At 39.0% G+C, this 20514-nt stretch overlaps 1 protein-coding gene across 4 annotated transcripts in view; it reads right to left on the bottom strand.

Annotated features, from left to right (window-relative positions):
- LOC127857599 (voltage-dependent calcium channel subunit alpha-2/delta-2-like) overlaps window positions 1–20514 on the bottom strand; it is a 126890-nt gene that overhangs the window by 70203 nt on the left and 36173 nt on the right. For all 4 annotated transcript variants that reach the window (XM_052394080.1, XM_052394086.1, XM_052394094.1 and 1 more), the window contains exons 7-12: window positions 19961–20018; window positions 19392–19442; window positions 18604–18703; window positions 15142–15216; window positions 12758–12847; window positions 2786–2908 (exon numbers count right to left, since the gene is read on the bottom strand). In XM_052394080.1, the coding sequence (XP_052250040.1) occupies window positions 2786–2908; window positions 12758–12847; window positions 15142–15216; window positions 18604–18703; window positions 19392–19442; window positions 19961–20018 (497 nt within the window). The remainder of the gene's footprint in view (window positions 1–2785; window positions 2909–12757; window positions 12848–15141; window positions 15217–18603; window positions 18704–19391; window positions 19443–19960; window positions 20019–20514) is intronic.

The following is a 20514-nucleotide window of genomic DNA, read 5'->3' as shown; positions in this document are numbered from 1 at the left end:
CATGAACATCACGTCAGGCGTAAATCGCGTGTTCAGTGGGGAAAAAAACGCCCCGATTAGACGTTATTTCATCATCTCTATAAATAGTAACAAATGCCAAAATGTGTTTGATACTTAAGGAAATATCGAGAATGTTTGTGTATCGTAAATATTTACCAGCATTTGCTTTAAAACTGGAATATACAGGATTATCGGGTAATTAGTAGCGATATTAACTGTATAATATGAACAAAATAAAACGTGTTTATATACGCATATTCAAACAATAGTTATAATAAGCTGATAATTAACAAAACAACAAAAACGTCGTCACCCTCTTGATTATTGATGTGGCTTCAAACTGCTAATTTTCTCAGCTAAAATATAATAGCAGAATCAACATGCAATTAATTTATAAATCCACCATATGCTGGAGCGTTGACCACTTGTATATGCGAAAACATAATTACGTGACCTTGTTTATGTGTGAAATACATACACTATGGTCGGGAAACAAACTTAATTGGCCAGACACATTAACTATGCTTACATGTATATGATAATACAATCCGCGCACAATAAATTTATTATGATTTTAATTATTATTATAATTGTTCTTTCAAAATTTGTTAACTACATGTAACTAATAATTTTAAAAAGATTTTTTATTTCATGATGCGCATCGACTCGGCATCATGCCGCGGATCGCAGCATGCCTTGGCGGACAGATGCGAAGTTTCGCGGCGAAATGCGACTTGCTGCCGCATACTGACGCGGCTTCAACGCCTGACGCGACATCGACTCGTTTCGCCTTGCCGCTGCGGATCGCCAAATACGTTTGTTCCGCTTTGGCTGTACTGTATCTGCTGGTCAAAGTCCTTATTTACCTTTGTGTTAAATAAGTTATTTCACTTTGAGTTAAAATTCAGTCAAATACCTTTTAACATAGGATCAGACTAGGGTCAAATAATTAGCTTCCCTAGGAGCTTGAGTTAGATTGAATACCTTGTTTCCCTTTCAGACAAAATTTGGGTCAAAAAACGTATTTGCCTTTTGCTTAACGTTTGGTCAAGTGAAAAAATGTCCCTTTGGTTTTAACTTTCATCAAGCACATAACTTCCCTGTTGTTGATCTTAGGTCATTTACCTTAATACCGCAGTTTTAATGAGTTCAAATTCAGTACAATACCTTATTTAACTTTTGCAGTAAATTTTCTTAAATACCTTTTTTACTTTCAAGTCAAAACTCTGTAAAATATTTATTTAATTTAATGTCAAACTTGCGTTAAAATGACTATATGTAAACAGCATATAACCAGAACAGCATGCGAGAAAATCTAATCTTTAAATCTAATAAATAAGATCTTAAATTTAATTTAATTTTCTAAGACACTACACAGATTACAAGAGCTGTCAGAGGACAGCGCTATAATGTGGGTTTGTGATCATTTCATAGATGATGTTTCAAAAATAAAAACAAAAAAAAATTATTTGGAGAGGTGGAGGGGGGGGTTGGGGGGGGGGGGGTTCGTAAGGTTAGTGTTGTTTTTGTCAAACTTAAACATAGAATTATCAATAATATGCATATTCTAAGTATAAAAGGGGCCATAATTCTGTCAAAATGCTTGATACAGTTGTCTGCTCTTGTTTATAGGTTGGGGTCACGTTGGTAAACAAGTATGCAAACAAGGGCTGTTTGTAAAACATGCATGCCCCCCATATGGGCTGTCCGTTGTAGTGGCAGCCATTGTGTGAATACGATTTTTGTCACTATGACCTTGACCTTTGATCTAGTGACCTGAAAATCAATAGGGGTCATCTGCGGGTCACGATCAATGTACCTATGAAGTTTCATGTTCCTAGGCAAAAGTGTTCTTGAGTTATCATCCGAAAATCATTTTACTATTTCGGGTCACCGTGACCTTGACCTTTGACCTAGTGACCTCAAAATCAATAGGGGTCCTCTGCGAGTCATGATCAATCTACCCATGAAGTTTCATGATCCTAGGCGTATGCGTTCTTGAGTTATCATTCAAAAACCATTTTACTATTTCTGGTCACTGTGACCTTGACCTTTGACCTAGTGACCTCAAAATCAATAGGGGTCATCTGCGAGTCATGATCAATGTACCTATGAAATTTCATGATCCTAACCCAAGCGTTCTTGAGTTATCGTCTGACAACCACCTGGTGGACGGACCGACAGACCGACAGACCAACCGACCGACAGACCGACATGAGCAAAGCAATATACCCCCTCTTCTTCGAAGGGGGGCATAAATATGAAAGCAATATGTCAAGGGACACAGGAAATATTTGGGGTAAAACACAAACTTTAACATAGATTTATCAATAATATGCATATTCTAAGTATAAAAGGGACCATAATTCTGTCAAAATGCTTGATACAGTTGTCTGCTCTTGTTTATAGGTTGGGGTCATGATGGTAAACAAGTATGCAAAATATGAAAGCAATATGTTAAAGGACATTGAAAATATTTAGGGTAGTACGCAAACTTTAACATTTGCACGCAAACGGACACAGGAACGGCAACGCTGACCCAGGGGTGAGTAGTATAGCTCCACTATATATATTTCATATATAATAGTCGAGCTAAAAAGTGCTTCTAAGCAGGGAAGGTTTAAATACCCTATTTCCTTTTGGGTTATACTGCAAAAAAGTACTGACCAGCAAACAGCATAATACCTCGAAAGACTGTGAGCTACTCACAGGCTGATCAGGTTTGATGAATTGATGGTGGATTGAGCCATTTTTACTTAGGTTCTGAGCCAGAAAGGTTTAATACCTTGTTTCCTGGAGGGTTATACTTCTTGAACACGTCTTCTGCCAACTCAGTCCCCCCGTCTGTGAGCAGCATGATCATACGGTTACACTCTGCCCCTCGCAGCCCATCTGTCTGGTTCTTCAACTGTGCATAATAACAGTTACTGTATTTTTAGTAAAATGTACAACCTACTCCTGGCCATCCCCATGTAGTTAAAACTGTGTATGTATTTTACCACTTTACCACTTAGATACATATTTTAACGCATTTGTTGTCCCTTAGAAAGTTACATTTAATTAAAGGCCTTTCTTACTAGATCCAAGTTTTAAAACTTCCTGTTCAAATCCTTAGATACTGATGAGTAGCAAACCGCATAAAACCTGAACAAACTCTAGTTACTCGCAGGCTGTTCTGGTTTTATGCTGTTTGCACATAGCCATTTTCACTTAGCTTCAAAGTGGGAAAGGTTTAAACAACCCAGAGTTTGTAACAATGGTGTAACAAATACTCCCAAATTCGACCCCAATGGTGAATGTTGTAGTATGTACCTAATTGATTAACAGAAACATATACCTCTTGGGGATGGCTAGTTTTGAACACAGGTTAGTAGTTTAAAAACAAATGTGTAACTACCATTATAAAATGTTATTTAAAAAAAATAACACTGTACACTCTGCCCCTCCAAAAAAAAATTAAACACTTTCAATTGTGTTTTATAGAGAATTCTACATCAATCATGAGGCTTCCAAGCTTTGGCCAGTTTAGAACCTTGGGCCTTGATTTGATGACCACAATACAATGTTGCACACAAAATATGAAACCTTTGGGCCTTGTTTCAAAGGAATAGTTTTTATGTGCTAGTTATGTGCTATGTAAGTCTGTATTATCAACTTCTGATAAGTTGTAACTATACAGTGCAACAAATTAACGATGTTTTGTCCAAATTAAAATAGATCACAAACTAGAGCTTTGTCACAGACGTGACGAATACCCCCACATGCCGCAGTGACACATAATATTTTACATGTCATCTTCACAAAAAACAGCGGACACCATGCTCAATTTTTAAAACGCACTAAGTGACCCCTTGACCTTGTTTTTGACCCAGAAAGACCCATGTTCTAACTTGGCCGTAAGATCATCTCCATAAAACTTCTGACCAAGTTTGGTGAAGATCGGACATAAACTACTTGAATTAGATAGCGGACACCATGCTGAATGTTAAAAAACGCACTAAGTGACCCCGTGACCTAGTTTTAGGCCCAGAATGGCCCATGTTCAAACTTGTCCTAGAGGTCATTTAGATAAAACAAATTTTCTTAAGTAAAATTCATTTTAATTATTAAATACTTACCTTTTATCTCTAGCTTACCCCTTTCCAAGGGAGTTATTTCATCCGGAAAATATTCAAGCGCTGGGAATCGTCCACCTCTATAAGAATCCAAATCAGGTTAAACATAGTACAATGCAACCTAACAGGAAATCAAGAACCACAACTCATCTTTCCTTTACGCAAACATAAAAAGGCGATGAGCGGGGTGGGAGGTGGGACTTACCGATAACAGGTAAGTATTTAATAATTAAAATGAATTTTACTTAAGAAAATTTGTTTTAATATCATAAATACGTTACCTGTTATCTCTAGCTGATTTTGCAGCTGCGGCGGGAAGGTTCGCATATTTTTTCCCATCACAGCAAAACCCATATAGAGGGTTTACAGCCAGAGATAGTAGAATCAAGTCCTCTTATAATCTTTGTTAGTACAGTATAGTACTTAATTCTCGTATGGCACCAGTGTACTTACGCCATAGAAGAAACTACAGTTTGAGCCACTACAAGAGGACCCAACTTATACAAATTGTCTTGTTGGCACTCAAGAGAACGAAGATAAAAAGAGGAGAAGGTGGTCGGATTCCTCCAGAAAGCAGCTTGAAGCACTTCAGATAGTGTGGTCTGATTAATATAAGCCCACGAAGCCGAAAGAGCTCTTAATTCATGCGGTCTTATCTTAAACAGGGATAAATCCCTCGATGAAAGAGAAGAATAAGCTTTCCTTATAGTCGAGGCTATCCAACGAGAAATAGAAGCCGCAGACACATCGCCCCCCCCTTTTAATGGAATGAAAAGTCTCTTGCGAGAACCTCGAATAGACTTTACCTTTTTAAGGTAGAACTTCAAAGCCCTGACCGGGCAAAGGAGTCTATCATCATCTTCATGTCCACAAGTTCTAGATAGACTTGGAACTTTGAAGGGTTTGGAAGCCATAGAGGGGAGTTGATTTTTTAGCAAGGAATCCTGACTGACACAACAATGTAACAGAACCATCAGAAGAGTCAAAACGAAGATGACTATCCTCGATAGAAAGAGCATGAATTTCACTTCTCCGTTTGGCCGAAGCCATAGTAAGAAGGAAAACGGTCTTCCATGTTAGGAATTGTAATGAAGCCTGATCAAGAGGTTCATAGGGAGCCTTAATAAGGGAACCAAGCACACAAGCTAAATCCCATTTAGGAGCAAGTGTACGAGATACAGGACGACTAAGTTCCATAGCTCGAACAAGTTCTGAAATAGCTGGATCAGCACAGACTTGTGAAGACTTAGTGAAAGCCAATGTATGCGAAATCATAGATCTGTATCCTTTGATGGAACTAAGAGAAAGTTTCTTATCATCAAAAAGATAAATGAGAAAATCCGCTATTCGTCTAGCAGAGGGATTGAGGGGATTAATTTTCCCTCGAAAACACCAATTGGAGAAGAGTTTCCAACGAGCATCATAGACTGCTCTGGTGGATTTTCTCCTTGCCGAAGCAACGAGGGTTGAAGCCCTGACAGAAAAACATTTCTTCTGCAAAGATTGCCTGATAACGGCCAGACGTGTAAGTGGAACATTTTTGGGTCCGCATGTAGTCTGCCGCTTTGAGACAGAAGATCTGACCTGTGAGGAAGATTCCTGGGATAATCGTACAGGAGACTGAGAAGATCGTTGAACCAAGATCTTCTGGGCCACCAAGGGGCAATCAGGAGTATCCTGCAAGAGCTCACCCTGATTTTCCCCAATATTTGGGGAATTAGAATGGGTGGGGGATAGGCGTAAGCGTCCAGTTGGTCCCATGCGAACGAAAGCGCGTCGATTGCCCACGCTGCTGGATCGTAAACTGGACTCACATACAGAGGAAGTCTGTGATTGTGTCTGGTTGCAAATAGATCGACCAGGGGATAACCGAACTTGAAAAAGATCTGGTTGGTCACTTCTTGATGAAGTGTCCACTCCGATGGAAGTAACTGGTGTTTGCGAGACAAACCATCCGCCAGGGCGTTGAGGCGACCTGGTATATATTTTGCCAGCAGATGAATGTTGAGTGTTTTGCAAAGAACAAGTAATTTTCTGGTTTCCAGATACAGGGATTGAGAATGTGTTCCCCCCTGTGCCTGGATGTAAGCCACCACAGATGTGTTGTCTGTTGACACCATCACACAAGAGTCTCGAAGATGTGATTGGAAATGAGATACAGCTAGAAATACTGCTCGCATTTCTAGATTGTTGATATGAAGGTGAGATTCCTGATGAGACCACAACCCTGAAATTATCAGACTGAGAGGTTCCAGGTGAGCACCCCACCCTTCCTTGCTCGCATCCGTTATTAGATATAATGACGGTTGCGGGGGAAGAAGGGGTACTCCTGCCAACAGAGTCTCCTCGTCTAGCCACCACTGAAGATGAGACCTTAAGGAGGGAAGGATTGGAATCTGTGTTAATAGATTGCCTGGAGACCATTTCCAACAAGCTGAGAGATAGTGCTGAAGAGGACGTAGGAAAAGACGTCCCAACTGCACAAAGTCTGCTACTGAGCTCAGGATACCGTTGAGAGAGAGGAATTCTTGAGCTGTTATATGAGATTGGGACAAAACCCAGTTGACCTTCATCAGAAGGTCTGATATACGTTGAATAGACACTCTGACCCGATTGATGTGGGTCAAGAAATTCATTCCCACAAACGTAAAGTCCTGTGAAGGAATGAGGTCTGATTTGTCTGCATTGAGAAGGAGCCCTAACGAGAGGAGCTCCTTCCAAGAGAATTCTAGGTTGTACAGAAGCAATTGACGATCGAGCTGGTGTAAGAGCCAGTCGTCGAAATACTGAAGAAGAATAATCCCGTGAACTCTGAGGTGTGATCCGACTGCCGACATTAGTTTGGTAAAAACTCGTGGGGCTGTCGCCAACCCGAAAGGCATAGACCGGAACTGGTAGACTTGGCCTTGAAAGGCGAATCGCAAGTACTTTCGGTAGTTGGGATGTATAGGAACATGGAAGTAAGCATCTTCCAGATCCAAAGACACCCCCCAGTGCAGGGGTTTGATGGATTCCCGTATGAAAGAAGGAGTCTCCATTTTGAAAGTTGGTTTGAGGAGATACATGTTGAACACTTTTAAATCTATTACTGGTCTCCAGGAACCATTTTTCTTTTGAACAAGAAAAAGACGACTGTAAAATCCTGGAGAATAAGGATCTTGAACCCTTTCTACCGCCTGTTTTTCCAAGAGCCTGAGAATGGACTCTGGAATATGTGGATGCCGAGATACCAGCTCTATAGGGACGCCAGAAAGTGGAGGCCTTTTTTCGAATTGAAAAGTCAGACCTTTTGTCACAAGAGAATGAACCCATGCGTCTGAAGTAATTTGAAGCCATCGATTTGAGAAGTGGAAAAGTCTGGCCCCGACTGGTATTTCCGGCATCGGAGGTTGTGGCGGTACAAAGGGAAGGTACCTAGGGCTGATAAGCAGGAGGTGCGCCCCTGCCGGTAGAAGGTTTGAAATTCCTCTGTCCCGGCTTGGGTTTGCCCTTTTTCCCAGAATCTTTATTAGAAGACTTGTGTGACAAAGAAGGTCTGTTATAGGAAGACTGCCTATTAGGACCTGACCGTGGATTAAAAGAAGGCTTTTTAGAGAAAAGGTTATTTCTCTTAGCCGTCTTGAATGCTGGAACTGCTGGTGGCCTAGAAGCAGGATGCTTAAAGACCCCTTGGCGTTGTCCAGAGTTGTTTCTAGCTAAAGAAGCATGAAGCTGGTCATCCTTGTCAGCTGTGATTGCTTCTTGTATCCTTCCACCAAAAAGAAACCCTGATGTGAGAGGAGCTGTTCTGAGCGAGTTCATACCAGGTTCCAACCGAAAATCTTTAGGTAAAGAAGTAAGGATAAGATCTCTACGAATCCTTAGCATCTCGGACATTGAAGAAGCAGAAGTGTGAGATAAGGCCAGTGTGGTCCGTGAGAGATGAATTAACAAATCACGGAGTTCCTCCGGAACAGATTCCGACCAATCACACACCATTTATAAAATTGTCGCTAGCATGAAGTCAATTTGGTTAGTCAAACCTAATGATCTACGTTCCCTCATTTCCCAAGTTTCCAACATTGAAAACGGAACAGAAACTGAATTGGAACCACTTGGCATTACAAGAGATAGCTTGCTTATGTCCGGATCTGGAACCGGAAGTTTTGAAAAATCCAACCCAGATGTTGCATGTGGTACAGGAGGTTTGTAACTTTTACTACCTTCCTGGTGTTTTGGATCAGCTAGTTCCTTAGGAATTTTCCATGTTTCTCCTCGTTTTGGAATAGTCTTATTAGCTGATTCCAATGATTGAAGAACAGATAGAACAGTAGAACCAATGGGAAGTCGTGGGTCAGGACGAGCCGTCGACTTAATAACCCTGTTGGGATCAAATGTACGAAAAAGTTGTTCTGTCACAGAAATCGTCGCATTTGAAGACAGTTCAGCAGGTCTTGGACAGTAATCTTCACCAAGAGTACGAAACATCAGTTCATAGATCTGACCAATCGGAGCTAAATATTGATCCGTCTCAACATTAGATTCTGCATCTGAATCAGCCTCACTCTCTACAACACCAGCGGTTTGTATAGAATCAGCAGGAACAGAAGTGAGAATATCTTGTACCGGATTGTAATTGTCTGGTAACAGCGAATGATCATCCCCGACGTCAGTAAACTGATAATGTAAACCAGAAGAATGTAAATTATCAGCATTGACCGGTACAAAATGTCCCGCCGAATTCTGTATCCATAGTGTATCAGGATTCGACAGGGTAGCTGTAGGGGGTACACGACTAGATACTGTAGATGATACCTGTGGTGTTGACACTGACGCCGTAGTAGTGAGATGAGCTCCTGAAGATGCAATACGTGTGGCAGTCAACGTTGGAACCGACACATTTGGCATGGAAACATGCGATTCCATAACGGAACACGATGGTGAACGACTATACGTATGGTAAGTCCGATGCTGTCTACGTGAACGTTGCCGACGTCCTCGTTTCCTGCAATGTCGAGATCTGGATCGGCTGCGCTGTCGAGATGTGGATCGGCTGCGATGAGATCGAGATTTTTTGGAATACCATCTCCGTGAGTGACGACGTGATCGCTTATGAGCGCCGCGACGATGATAACTGCTCGACGAAGAAGAGCGTGTCCGATGTCCACTCCTTGATGAAGACGATGTATTCGACGACGAATCGGATGTAGAAGAATACGCCGATGATGAAGACCGAGTTCTTCTTGACCGGCGATTGGTGTTATCGGTGGCAGGCCCAACTGATGACTGTTGATAAATAAACTTTATCCTTTTAAACTCCGACAAAAACACAGTGAAAAGAACACATAAGTCCTGAGCCTAAAATAGGCGTGCACATGGTTTTATCCGGAAAGGAAAGATGAGTTGTGGTTCTTGATTTCCTGTTAGGTTGCATTGTACTATGTTTAACCTGATTTGGATTCTTATAGAGGTGGACGATTCCCAGCGCTTGAATATTTTCCGGATGAAATAACTCCCTTGGAAAGGGGTAAGCTAGAGATAACAGGTAACGTATTTATGATATTAAAACATGTGACCAAGTTTGGTGAGGATTGAATGAAAACTACTTAAATTAGTGAGCGGACAACATGGTGAGGTTTAAAACGCAAAAAAGATAACCCGTGACCTAGTTGACCCCTCATGACCCATATTCAAACTTGACCTAGACATCATCTAGATACAACTTCTGACCAAGTTTGGTGAAGATTGGATGAAAACTACTTGAATTAGAGAGCGGACATCATTGTGATGTTTAAAACGCACTATGTTACCCTGTGACCTTGTTTTTGACCCGGCATGACCCATATTCAAACTTGACCTACACATTATCAAGGTACAACTTCTGACCAATTTTGGTGAAGATTGGATAAAAACAACTTGAATTAGAGAGCGGACAACATGGTGAGGTTAAAAACACACTAACTGACCCCGTAACCTAGTTTTAGACCCGGCATGGGCCATGTTCGAACTTGACCTACACATCATCTAGTTACAACTTCTGACCAAGTGTGGTGAAGATCGGATTTAAACTACTTGAAATAGAGAGTGGACACCATGCTCAATGTGTAAAACGTATTAAGAGACCCTGTGACCTAGTTTTTGATCTTGCATGGCCCATGTTCAAACTTGGCCTTCAGATCATCTAGATAAAACTTCTGACCAAGTTTGGTGAATATCGCATGAAAACTACTTGAATAAGAGAGAGGACACCATGCTGAATGTTAAAAAACGCACTAAGTGAGCCAGTGACCTAGTTTTTGACCCGGCAAGGCCCATGTTCGAACTTGGCCTTAAGATCATCTAGATACAACTTCTGACCAAGTTTGGTGAAGATTGGATGAAAACTACTTGAATAAGAGAGCGGACAATATGCTGACTGTTTTAAACGCACTAAATGACCCCGTGACCTAGTTTTTGACCCGGCAAGGCCCATGTTCGAACTTGGCCTAGACATCATCTAGATACAACTTCTGACCAAGTTTGGTGAAGATCGGATGAAAACTACTGGAATTAGAGAGCGGACAACGTGCTGAATGTTTAAAACGCACTTAGTGACCCGGTGACCTAGTTTTTGACCCGGCAAGGCCCCTTGTTCGAACTTGGCCTAGACATCATGTTGATACAATTTCTGACCAAGTTTGGTGAAGATCGGATGAAAACTTCTTGAATTAGAGAGTGGACGCTTAATACGGACGGACAGACCGACCAACCGACAAGTTCACTCCTATATACCCACCAAAACTTCGTTTGTGGGGGTATAATAAAGTAAAGTAGGTCGCAGTGGATATAGAGTCCGCCTAGTGACCTGGAGGTCAGGGTAAGATCCCCACTGTGGGAGCGTTCCTTAGATCTCCCCCAGAGACACCAAGTACTGGTTCTATTCCCAGGAAATGGAATCAAGAGCATTTCAAATACGCCTTAGGCTTTCTATGTAATTGAACTAAAATAAATAAGTCAAGATATTTTACCAAAAAAACTTGTTTGTCTTGAAGGCTATGTTAATCTTATTTTTAAACTTTAAGAGCCTCTCTCAGAGCAAATTGGGTTTAATGCATGTGCATAAAGCAACGTCCTGCATTAACCTGTAGAGTCTGTACAGACTAATCAGGAATGACATTTTCTGTTTTGATGGCATTTTTTGTTTAAAGTAAATTCCTTCAAAGCAAAAGCAGACTGCACAGGCTAATCAAGAGATGTGTTTGTCAGAAACACAATGCCCCCTACTGCGCCGCTTTGATTTTTTTTTTTTCCCTTTAAAAAAGATTACTACCCTTGTAAAAATGATCTGTACCTGCAAAATAAAAAATAAAAATTATCTCCCTTTAAAGCTTGTTACTTCCCTTGGATTTGCTTTTTTTTACCTTTGACCTTGAAGGATGACCTTGACCTTTCACCACTCAAATTGTGCAGCTTCATGAGATAAACATGCAGTTAAAAAATATTTCTTCTCTTGTCACAAAAGATGTGTTTGTCAGAAACACAATGCCCCCTAATGTGCCGCTTTGAATTATTTGTTTGACCTTTGACCTTGAAGGATGACCTTTCACCACTCAAAATTTGCAGCTCCATGAGATACACATGCATGCCAAATATCAAGTTGCTATGTTCAATATTGCAAAAGTTATGAAAAAGGTTTAAGTTTTGGTTAAAGTTTTTGAATTCTTTTTTGTCCTTTGACCTTGAAGAATGACCTTGACCTTTCACCACTCAAAATGTGCAGATCCATGAGAAACACATGCATGCCAAATATCAAGTTGCTATCTTCAATATTGCAAAAGTTATGACCAAGGTTAAAGTTTTGGTTAAAGTTTTGGGACACACACACACACACATACAACGACAGACAGGCCAAAAACAATATACGGTTATACCCCCGATCTTTCGATCCAGGGGCATTAAAATGATCTGTACTTGCCAAATAATAAATAGATATTATCTCCCTTTAAAGTTTGTTACTTCCATTGGATTTCTTTTTTTGAACTTTAACCTTGAAAGATGACCTTGACCATTCACCCCTAAAAAATGTGCAGTTCCACGAGATAAATGTCACATGCATGCCAAATGTCAAGTCGCTTTCTTCAATATTGCAAGAGTTATGGCCAATGTTAAAGTTTTCGAACGGACGGACAGACAGACAGTTCAAATGCTATATGCCACCCTGCCGGGGGCATACAAATCTTTGTTTGACAAACATGCATGTCCACAGTTGGTATTGTGAACCCCATGTATAAGAACAGGTCAAAGTAAATAGTGTGTGATATGGGTGGTTAGGGTATGGTCCCGAACTGTGTAAGCATCAAATTGAAACAACTGTTAAATCTATTAATTAAAAACGTTTCACAGACATAAAGAAACACACACAAGACACTCCAATATGCATACAGCATCAAGATGGACAGCAGCATAAAACTATACAGTTTGACTGAACACCAGTCATAATGTGGATACCAACTAACAAATTTACCACAAACAGATCTGAAAATGACCCACTCCTCTTTGTATTTTTCCCAAATCAGAAATTTACCTTGCCATGGAAAAGTATTTTTTTGACACTTTCATTCCAGCAAATATAATTGATTTTCTTGTATTATCTGTTGTACGTTTATGGTACATGGAACACCTACATTTTCAAACAGCTCAAATGCAAACGTGAGGCCTGCTGTATAGTCTGCCATGCCACTAGCTTCAATGTGCTGCACTTCCTTGATCAGTTTCTGAAAGAAACAAGGGCTGTTTGTAAAACATGCATGCCCCCCATATGGGCTGTCAGTTGTAGTGGCAGCCATTGTGTGAATACGTTTTTTGCCACTGTGACCCTGACCTTTGACCTAGTGACCTGAAAATCAATAGGGGTCATCTGCGAGTCGTGATCAATGTACCTATAAAGTTTCATGATCCTAGGCGTAAGCTTTCTTGTGTTATCATCCGGAAACCATTTTACTGTGTCAAGTCACCGTGACCTTGACCTTTGACCTAGTGACCTGAAAGTCAATAGGGGTCATCTGCAAGTCATGATCAATGTACCTATGAAGTTTCATGATCCTAGGCGTAAACGTTCTTGAGTAATCATCCGGAAACTATTTTTCTAAGTTGAGTCACCGTGACCTTGACCTTTGACCTAGTGACCTAAAAAATCATTAGGGGTCATCTGCGAGTCATGATCAATGTACCTATGAAGTTTCATGATCCTAGGCATAAGCGTTCTTGAGTTATCATCCGGAAACCATTTTACTATTTCAGGTCACCGTGGCCTTGACCTAGTGACCTGAAAGTCAATAGGTGTCATCTGCGAGTCATGATCAATGTACCTATGAAGTTTCATGATCCTAGGCATAAGCGTTCTTTAGTTATCATCCGGAAACCATTTTATAATTTCGGGTCAGTGTGACCTTGACGTTTGACATAGTGACCTGAAAATCAATATGGGTCATCTGCGAGTCATGATCAATGTACATATGAAGTTTCATGATCCTAGGCATAAGCGTTCTTGAGTCATCATCCGGAAACCATTTTACTATTTCGGGTCACCGTGACCTTGACCTTTGACCTAGTGACCTCAAAATCAATAGGGGTCATCTGCGAGTCATGATCAATGTACCTATGAAGTGTCATGATCCTAGGCCTAAGTGTTCTTGAGTTATCATCTGGAAACCATCTGGTGGACGGACGGACATACAGACTGACATGAGCAAATCAATATACCCTCTTCTTCTTTGAAGGGGGGCATAAAAAATGAGCCTCATTCTGAGAAAAATAGGCTAATTTCTTCTATGTAAAGTCTTGTCCCAAATTAGCCTCCGCACAGACTAATCAGGGACAACACTTTCTGCCTCTATTAGATTTGCATTTAGAAGAGACTTCCTTTAAACAATAAATTGCATTTAAGCAGAAAGCATCATCCCTGATAAGCCTGTGTGGACTGCATAGGATAATCTGGGATGAAACTTTGCACACTTGCATTAAGCCCAGTATCCCAGAATGCGGCTCAAATTACAAGATTGCAAAGAGACATCTTCAAGAAACCTAAACATACTATAATATTATGCTGGAATACAAATGTAGCAATCTTTGGGAAAAACAGCAGTGTGTTATATTGCTGTATTCATTGGTTTTGACAAACGATACCTTACCCTTTGCATGCTGGGAAATTTTTCGTCTGCTAAAATGTCATCTGCTAAATTTCTAAAATTAGCATTTTCTTCATTTTTTTTTCAAAGAATACTATCAGAATAGCAAACAGTTTTGATCCTGATGAGACGCCATGTTCTGTGGCGTCTCATCAGGATCCAAACTGTTTGCAAAGGCCTTTAAAATTCGGTTCCCGCACTGAAAGGGCTAAACTAGAAACTTTCATCAACAAATTGTTTCATATACATGTATTTTTCAATCCTTTCAAATCCTTTAAAAAATGAAACTTTGTTCATGCATGCATGGACACAATTTCATTTTTTAGGATTTAAAAATACCATTAGAATGATACAAAATACAATCACTTGTAATGAAAAAGCCATGGAAAAGAGCTCATTATACATAAACCATTGAAAGATTATTACATAAATACATTCAGAACATACAAACAACAGTTGCTTGAGAAACTAATGTTCATTCCAAGTTTGATGTCCTTTTTTTAAACAAATATGTTCCTTCAACATTTCCACACATTTATTCAAATAAATAGTTTAAGTGTCAAAGTTTTAACTTTTGCTTGGAATTGAGCAGCTGAAGTACATGTTTTTATGATTTAAAACCAACATAGAATTTATTGATGATATAACAGTAGATGCCATAGAATGGTTGGGAATTGAAAAATAATTACATAAACCCAATCAACAGCATTAGAATAGGTAGCATTGCACTCAATAATATGAATAAAGCCTGGAGAAACAACCTATTCAAATTCACATGTGGGTCCTGTGAACATTTAAAGCAACATTTAACAACAAAATCAACACACAAACTTCAATGATCAGTCCAGTTGGTAAACATTTTGTGTTCTGTGTAAACCTACCTGCTTGTTTCTGTAATTAGCCTGCACAAAGTTTCCTTTGAAGCATTCGGACACATGGCTGGCTTTCACACTGAACTAAAAAACATAGACTTCAATGTTTAAATAGAGACTGGCCATTTGAAGCTGAACTGACTAAATGGGAAATATTGTAAAATCACTTTCATTGGTTGGGAAATATTGTAAAATCACTTTCATTGGTTGGGAAATATTGTAAAATCACTTTCATTGGTAGGATAAGCTATTTGCACAATTAAGACCATGGACACATTGCCATTGTCTTAAAATTTGCTATTTCAATTATCAGGGGTGTGATTGAGGTGAATTCAGAGGGGAGGAAAATTCTGTCGACTGATTTTTACTATGCCAATCGCATGCATAATGCAACCTTTAAGACAGAAATTTAAATAAATGCCTTCTTAAACTTCATAACATGATTTATTTATGTAAACCTTTTTAACTTCAAATAAAACATATTATGCAAGGTAAACAGTATTGTGATAAAAAACAATATGTCTTTGTGCTCCGATCCCTGAGAACAATGACGGCCATCTTTGGTTTGAGCTCAATGTTTTACCTTTGAAATATGGTAAACACTGCCACAGTGTTACATGGAATACACTTTGCCTAACCAAGAAATTTGATCTTCTGTACCCTTTTAGAAAGTGGTATTGCTTTCTGATTTATATCCACTGTTGTTTCTTACCATTCCCATTAAAATCTGTTTTTTCACTTCAGTATAAATCCCCGTGATTTTGTGAGATTCGTTGTTCTTTCAATATATTAATTTTCATTTAAGCTTCACAAAGGCGCCATTTGCACATAAATGAGCAAAGAAATACCAAACACATTTATTTTAAAGTCTTATTTTATTTGAAAGTTTGGGAAACGACAGCCAATGACATTGCTAGATACAAAAATGCTTAGGCAGAATCTACTGCGGTAATATGCGGAGAGATATTTCTTGCCTCTTATAAAAAACATCCACGGATTTGGTCGTAGCCCCACCCCCAATTTTTTGGAAGTTTATGCAAATCTCAGAAATGACCCCTGAGACAACCCGATATGCAAAAATCCACAATGAATCACATCCCTGCATTATGGAAAAATGTCCATCATCCCAAAGAATGAAACAATTAAGCAAATCATCACTTGATGGTCCTGTCATGACGGCTTGGTCTTGCTACCTGATCCGTTGAGCACTTCTGTAGAATAGGGATTTGATATCTATGTGAAACAAGAGCTGTCAGAGGAGAGCGCGTTCGACTATTCGAGTGCTTGACAGTATAAAGTAAGCCAATATGGGGAAATTGTTCATATTCAATAATTTATTAGACGATCTTTCAAAAAGACAGAAAAAATATTTAAAAAAAAAAAAAATTGGGGAGGGGGGGGGGGGGGGGGGGTTGAGAGGGGATATAATGTGGGGATGTGGTCATTTATTAGACGATCTTTATAAAATAAAAAAAGGAAAAAAAATATTTAATTTTTTTGGGGGGTGGGGGGGGTAGGGGGGTGAGAGGGGGGTATAATGTGGGGTGTGGTAATAAATAAGATGATGTTTAAAAAATAAATATATTTTTTGGGGGGCGGTAGGGGGGGTAGGGGGGTGAGAGGGGGGTATAATGTGGGGTGTGGTAATTTATTAGACAATGTTTAAAACAAAAATGAAAATTGGGGGGGGGGGAGGTAAAATGTGATCATAAATAAAGAAGTTATGGCAATTTAAGCAAAATGTTCAATTATCTAAGTGTAAAAGGGGCCATAATTATGTCAAAATGCCTGATACAGTGGTCTGCTCTTGTTTATAGGTTGGGGTCATGTTGGTAAACAAGTATGCAACATATAAAAGCAATATGTCAAAGGATATAGGAAATATTTGGGGTAGTACGCAAACTTCAACATAGATTTATCAATAATATGCATATTCTAAGTATAAAAGGGGCAATAATTATGACAAAATGCTTGATAGAGTTGTCTGCTCTTGTTTATAGGTTGGGGTGATGTAAACAAGTATGCAAAATATGAAAGTAATATGTCAAGGGACAATGAAAATAAATGGGGTTGTACGAAAACTTTGACATTTGCTGCATATTCTAAGTGGAAAAGGGGCCATAATTATGACAAAATGCTTAATAGAGTTTTCTGCTCTTGTTTATAGGTTGGGGTAATGTTGGTCAACAAGTATGCAAAATACGAAAGCAATATGTCAAGGGACAATGAAAATAATTGGGGTAGTACGAAAACTTTAACATTTGCACGGCAACGGCAATGGAAACGCCTACACCGGGGTTAGTAGGATAGCTCCACTATATATATTTCATATATAATAGTCGAGCTAAAAATGTCATGATATGCACAATACCCTGTTGTGTGACACAAGCACATTGTTAATTAAAAGTTGGTAAAAAAACTAATGGACACGATAAAACAGCAATATTTGTGTTGTGTTCTGAGAAAACTGGGCTTAATGCATGTGTGTAAAGTGTCGTCCCAGATTAGCCTCTGCAGTCCGCACAGGCTAATCAGGGACGACACTTTCCGCCTAAACTTGATTTTCGGCAAGGAGGGACTTCCTTGAAACTAAAAATACCATAAAAGCGGAAAGTGTCGTCTCTGATTAGCCTGTGCTAATCTGGGACGACACTTTACGCACATGCATTAAGCCAATTTTTTTTCAGAACAAGACACATGTTATGAGGTTGTGCTTCTAACAACTCCATCATTATTACCATGTTTAGTGTTCCCTGCAAACATCACATAATAAATCTGACCAGCATTCTGTGTGAAATTGATTTATTTATAAATAGCTTTACAAACAAGAGAGCCATTATGGCCCTGAATCGCTCATCTGATTTAAAGGTTAGCCAGTTGTCGAAACTTGACCTGGTATTCTTGTTTTTTGACACACATTACTAAGATTTGAATATTGTCAAGATAGACATTCTGACTAAGTTTCACTAAGTTAAAGTGGCTCGTAAAGGGGCAACAATGGTTTTGTAACATTTAACCTTGATTAAATTTAAATGGACACTTCTGACCCTGATTTAAAATTGGGCCTAGACATTCTTGTGAAAAAAAATTCTGATAAAGTTATACTTAAGATTAAGTCATAAATGTGGCCTCTAGAATGGTAACCATTTTTTATAAAGATTTGACCTAATGACATATTATTTGGACCCACTTTACCATGATAATAACTTGGCCTAGTTGGTCAAGATAAACAATACATTACAATGTTTTATCAAGATTAAAAAAAAGGTGGTAACAAGCTTAAAATTGGGGATACACGATGACAAACCAGAGATTTAGGTTGACCAACATAGTAAACCTTGAGCACGTTGTACTCAGATGATTGAAATGGTAGGAGAGTTATAGGTATTTTATTATTATAGTTCATTTCTCTTAAAATAAACAGAAAATAATTTGACGCTAAAACTGTTAAGATTTACTGCGATTTCTTACCTGAGCAACGTTCACAAAGTCGTTTTCTCCAAGCGTGTTGATCAATGATTCCGCAGCAACCTTCATCATTTCAAGGGCTTGTCCATGCACACTGCCACTTCTGTTGGTGAAAAACAACAACGCCTTAAGAATGAGTATGTCTTGGTACAAGTATTTTGAGGTCATAAAATACAACATGGGATGTTATTGATAGCAGGTTTTTATTTTATTTTTTTTTAAACGAAATTAAATACAAAAGTTTATGTTACATTTCCAAACTTATCAGACCAACAAAGATATGTAAAAAAATACTATTGACGTTATTTATGTTTGAAACTGTTCACTGATACACAAAAGATTTATACATTAAAACTTTAAGTAGAAGCTTCAGACCTATTAAGTGTTTCCCCCCAAGGTAAGTGGAAATGCCTTTAGCAACCAGCATATAACCAGAAAAACCTGCAAGCAACTAGCAGTCTGTTCAGGTTTTATGCTGTTTGCTGCTCATCAGTGTCTAAAGGTTGGAAATGAAGCCTTTAAAACTTAATTTAGTGATAAAGGTATTTAATTAAATTTAACTTTCTATGGAACTACAAATGTGTCAAAATATGTATCTAAAGTGACAAGGGTTATACCCCAATATAACAAATTCTAAAAACATGTCACAAAACTGGTCTGGCTTTTCACCATTCCCTTTCAAGCAGCCTCTGGTAACTTATTTATTCCCATATAACTCACTGGCAGATAGGAATATGATCAATTCCCTGGTAGAACCATAAAATGTCAATGTATTAAGTTATAAACCTTACACATCTATCAGGATCAGCATATCTTTGGGTGAACTGGAACCTTGAGTGTACCTGAATAACACAACATACACACATGGAGCAAGGTGTTGGGAATTTGAAACAGTAGGTAAAATTAACAGTTGGAACTCAATCAAGATGTCATTTGGATGTATGTTATGACCAAGTTTCATGAAGATCTGACAATAAATTTGGCCTTTAGGGAGTTAACATGGTTTTACTAAAGCCATATAAGGAAAAATACCATCGTCTGTGTCTAACATTAAATAGGTCAGGGCCACATACCATTGTCTGCGTCTAACATTAAAAAGGTCAGGGTCACATACCAGGGTCTGTGTCTTACCTCAAATAGGTCAGGGTCACATACCATCGTCTGTGACTAACATCAAATATGACAGGGTCAAATAACATCATCTGCGTCTAACATCAAATAGGTCAGGGTCACATACCAAGGTCTGCGTCTAATATCAAATAGGTCAGGGTCACATACCATGGTCTGCGTCTAACATCAAATAGATCAGAGTCACATACCATGGTCTGCGCCTAATATAAAAGAGGTCAGGGTCACATACCATGGTCTGCGTCTAACATCAAACAGGTCCACCTTGTTTCTGGTATCCCACTTGGCAGCTACAAAAACAACACAACTTTTTAAATCAGTCATGACAACAAAGCTTAATGCATGTGAGTAAAGTGTCTTCCAGATGACCTTTTGCAATCCTCACAGCATAAGTGGGGACACTAATTCACAAATTCCACTTGGTATTTATGTTTAAAGGAAGTTTCTCTTTAGCAAAAATTTAGTTTACACGGTAAGTGTTTTTCCTGATTGTCTTGTGGGGACGACACAGGCTAATCTGGGACAACACTTCACTCACATGCATTTAGCCCCGTTTTCCCATAGCACATATCTAATATTTATTGTTGCAAACTTTGCACGGAAATATCAATCCAAAATATAATGAAAATGTATGTCAAATACATTATCAACACAAGTTTGATATCATACCATTCACTGAATTATTTTTCTATAAAGTGCCAAGGCTTACAGACTGGTCTTATTTGGACTACAGCAATCACACAGGGTAATAGATTACCTGCTGGACTTTATTTCAACCACATCAAT

This window comes from Dreissena polymorpha, chromosome 1 (genome assembly GCF_020536995.1).
Source record: "Dreissena polymorpha isolate Duluth1 chromosome 1, UMN_Dpol_1.0, whole genome shotgun sequence".
Classification (NCBI taxonomy): Eukaryota; Metazoa; Mollusca; class Bivalvia; order Myida; family Dreissenidae; genus Dreissena; species Dreissena polymorpha.
Note: the sequence above shows the minus strand (reverse complement) of the source record. Positions and strands in the feature narration are given on the sequence as shown.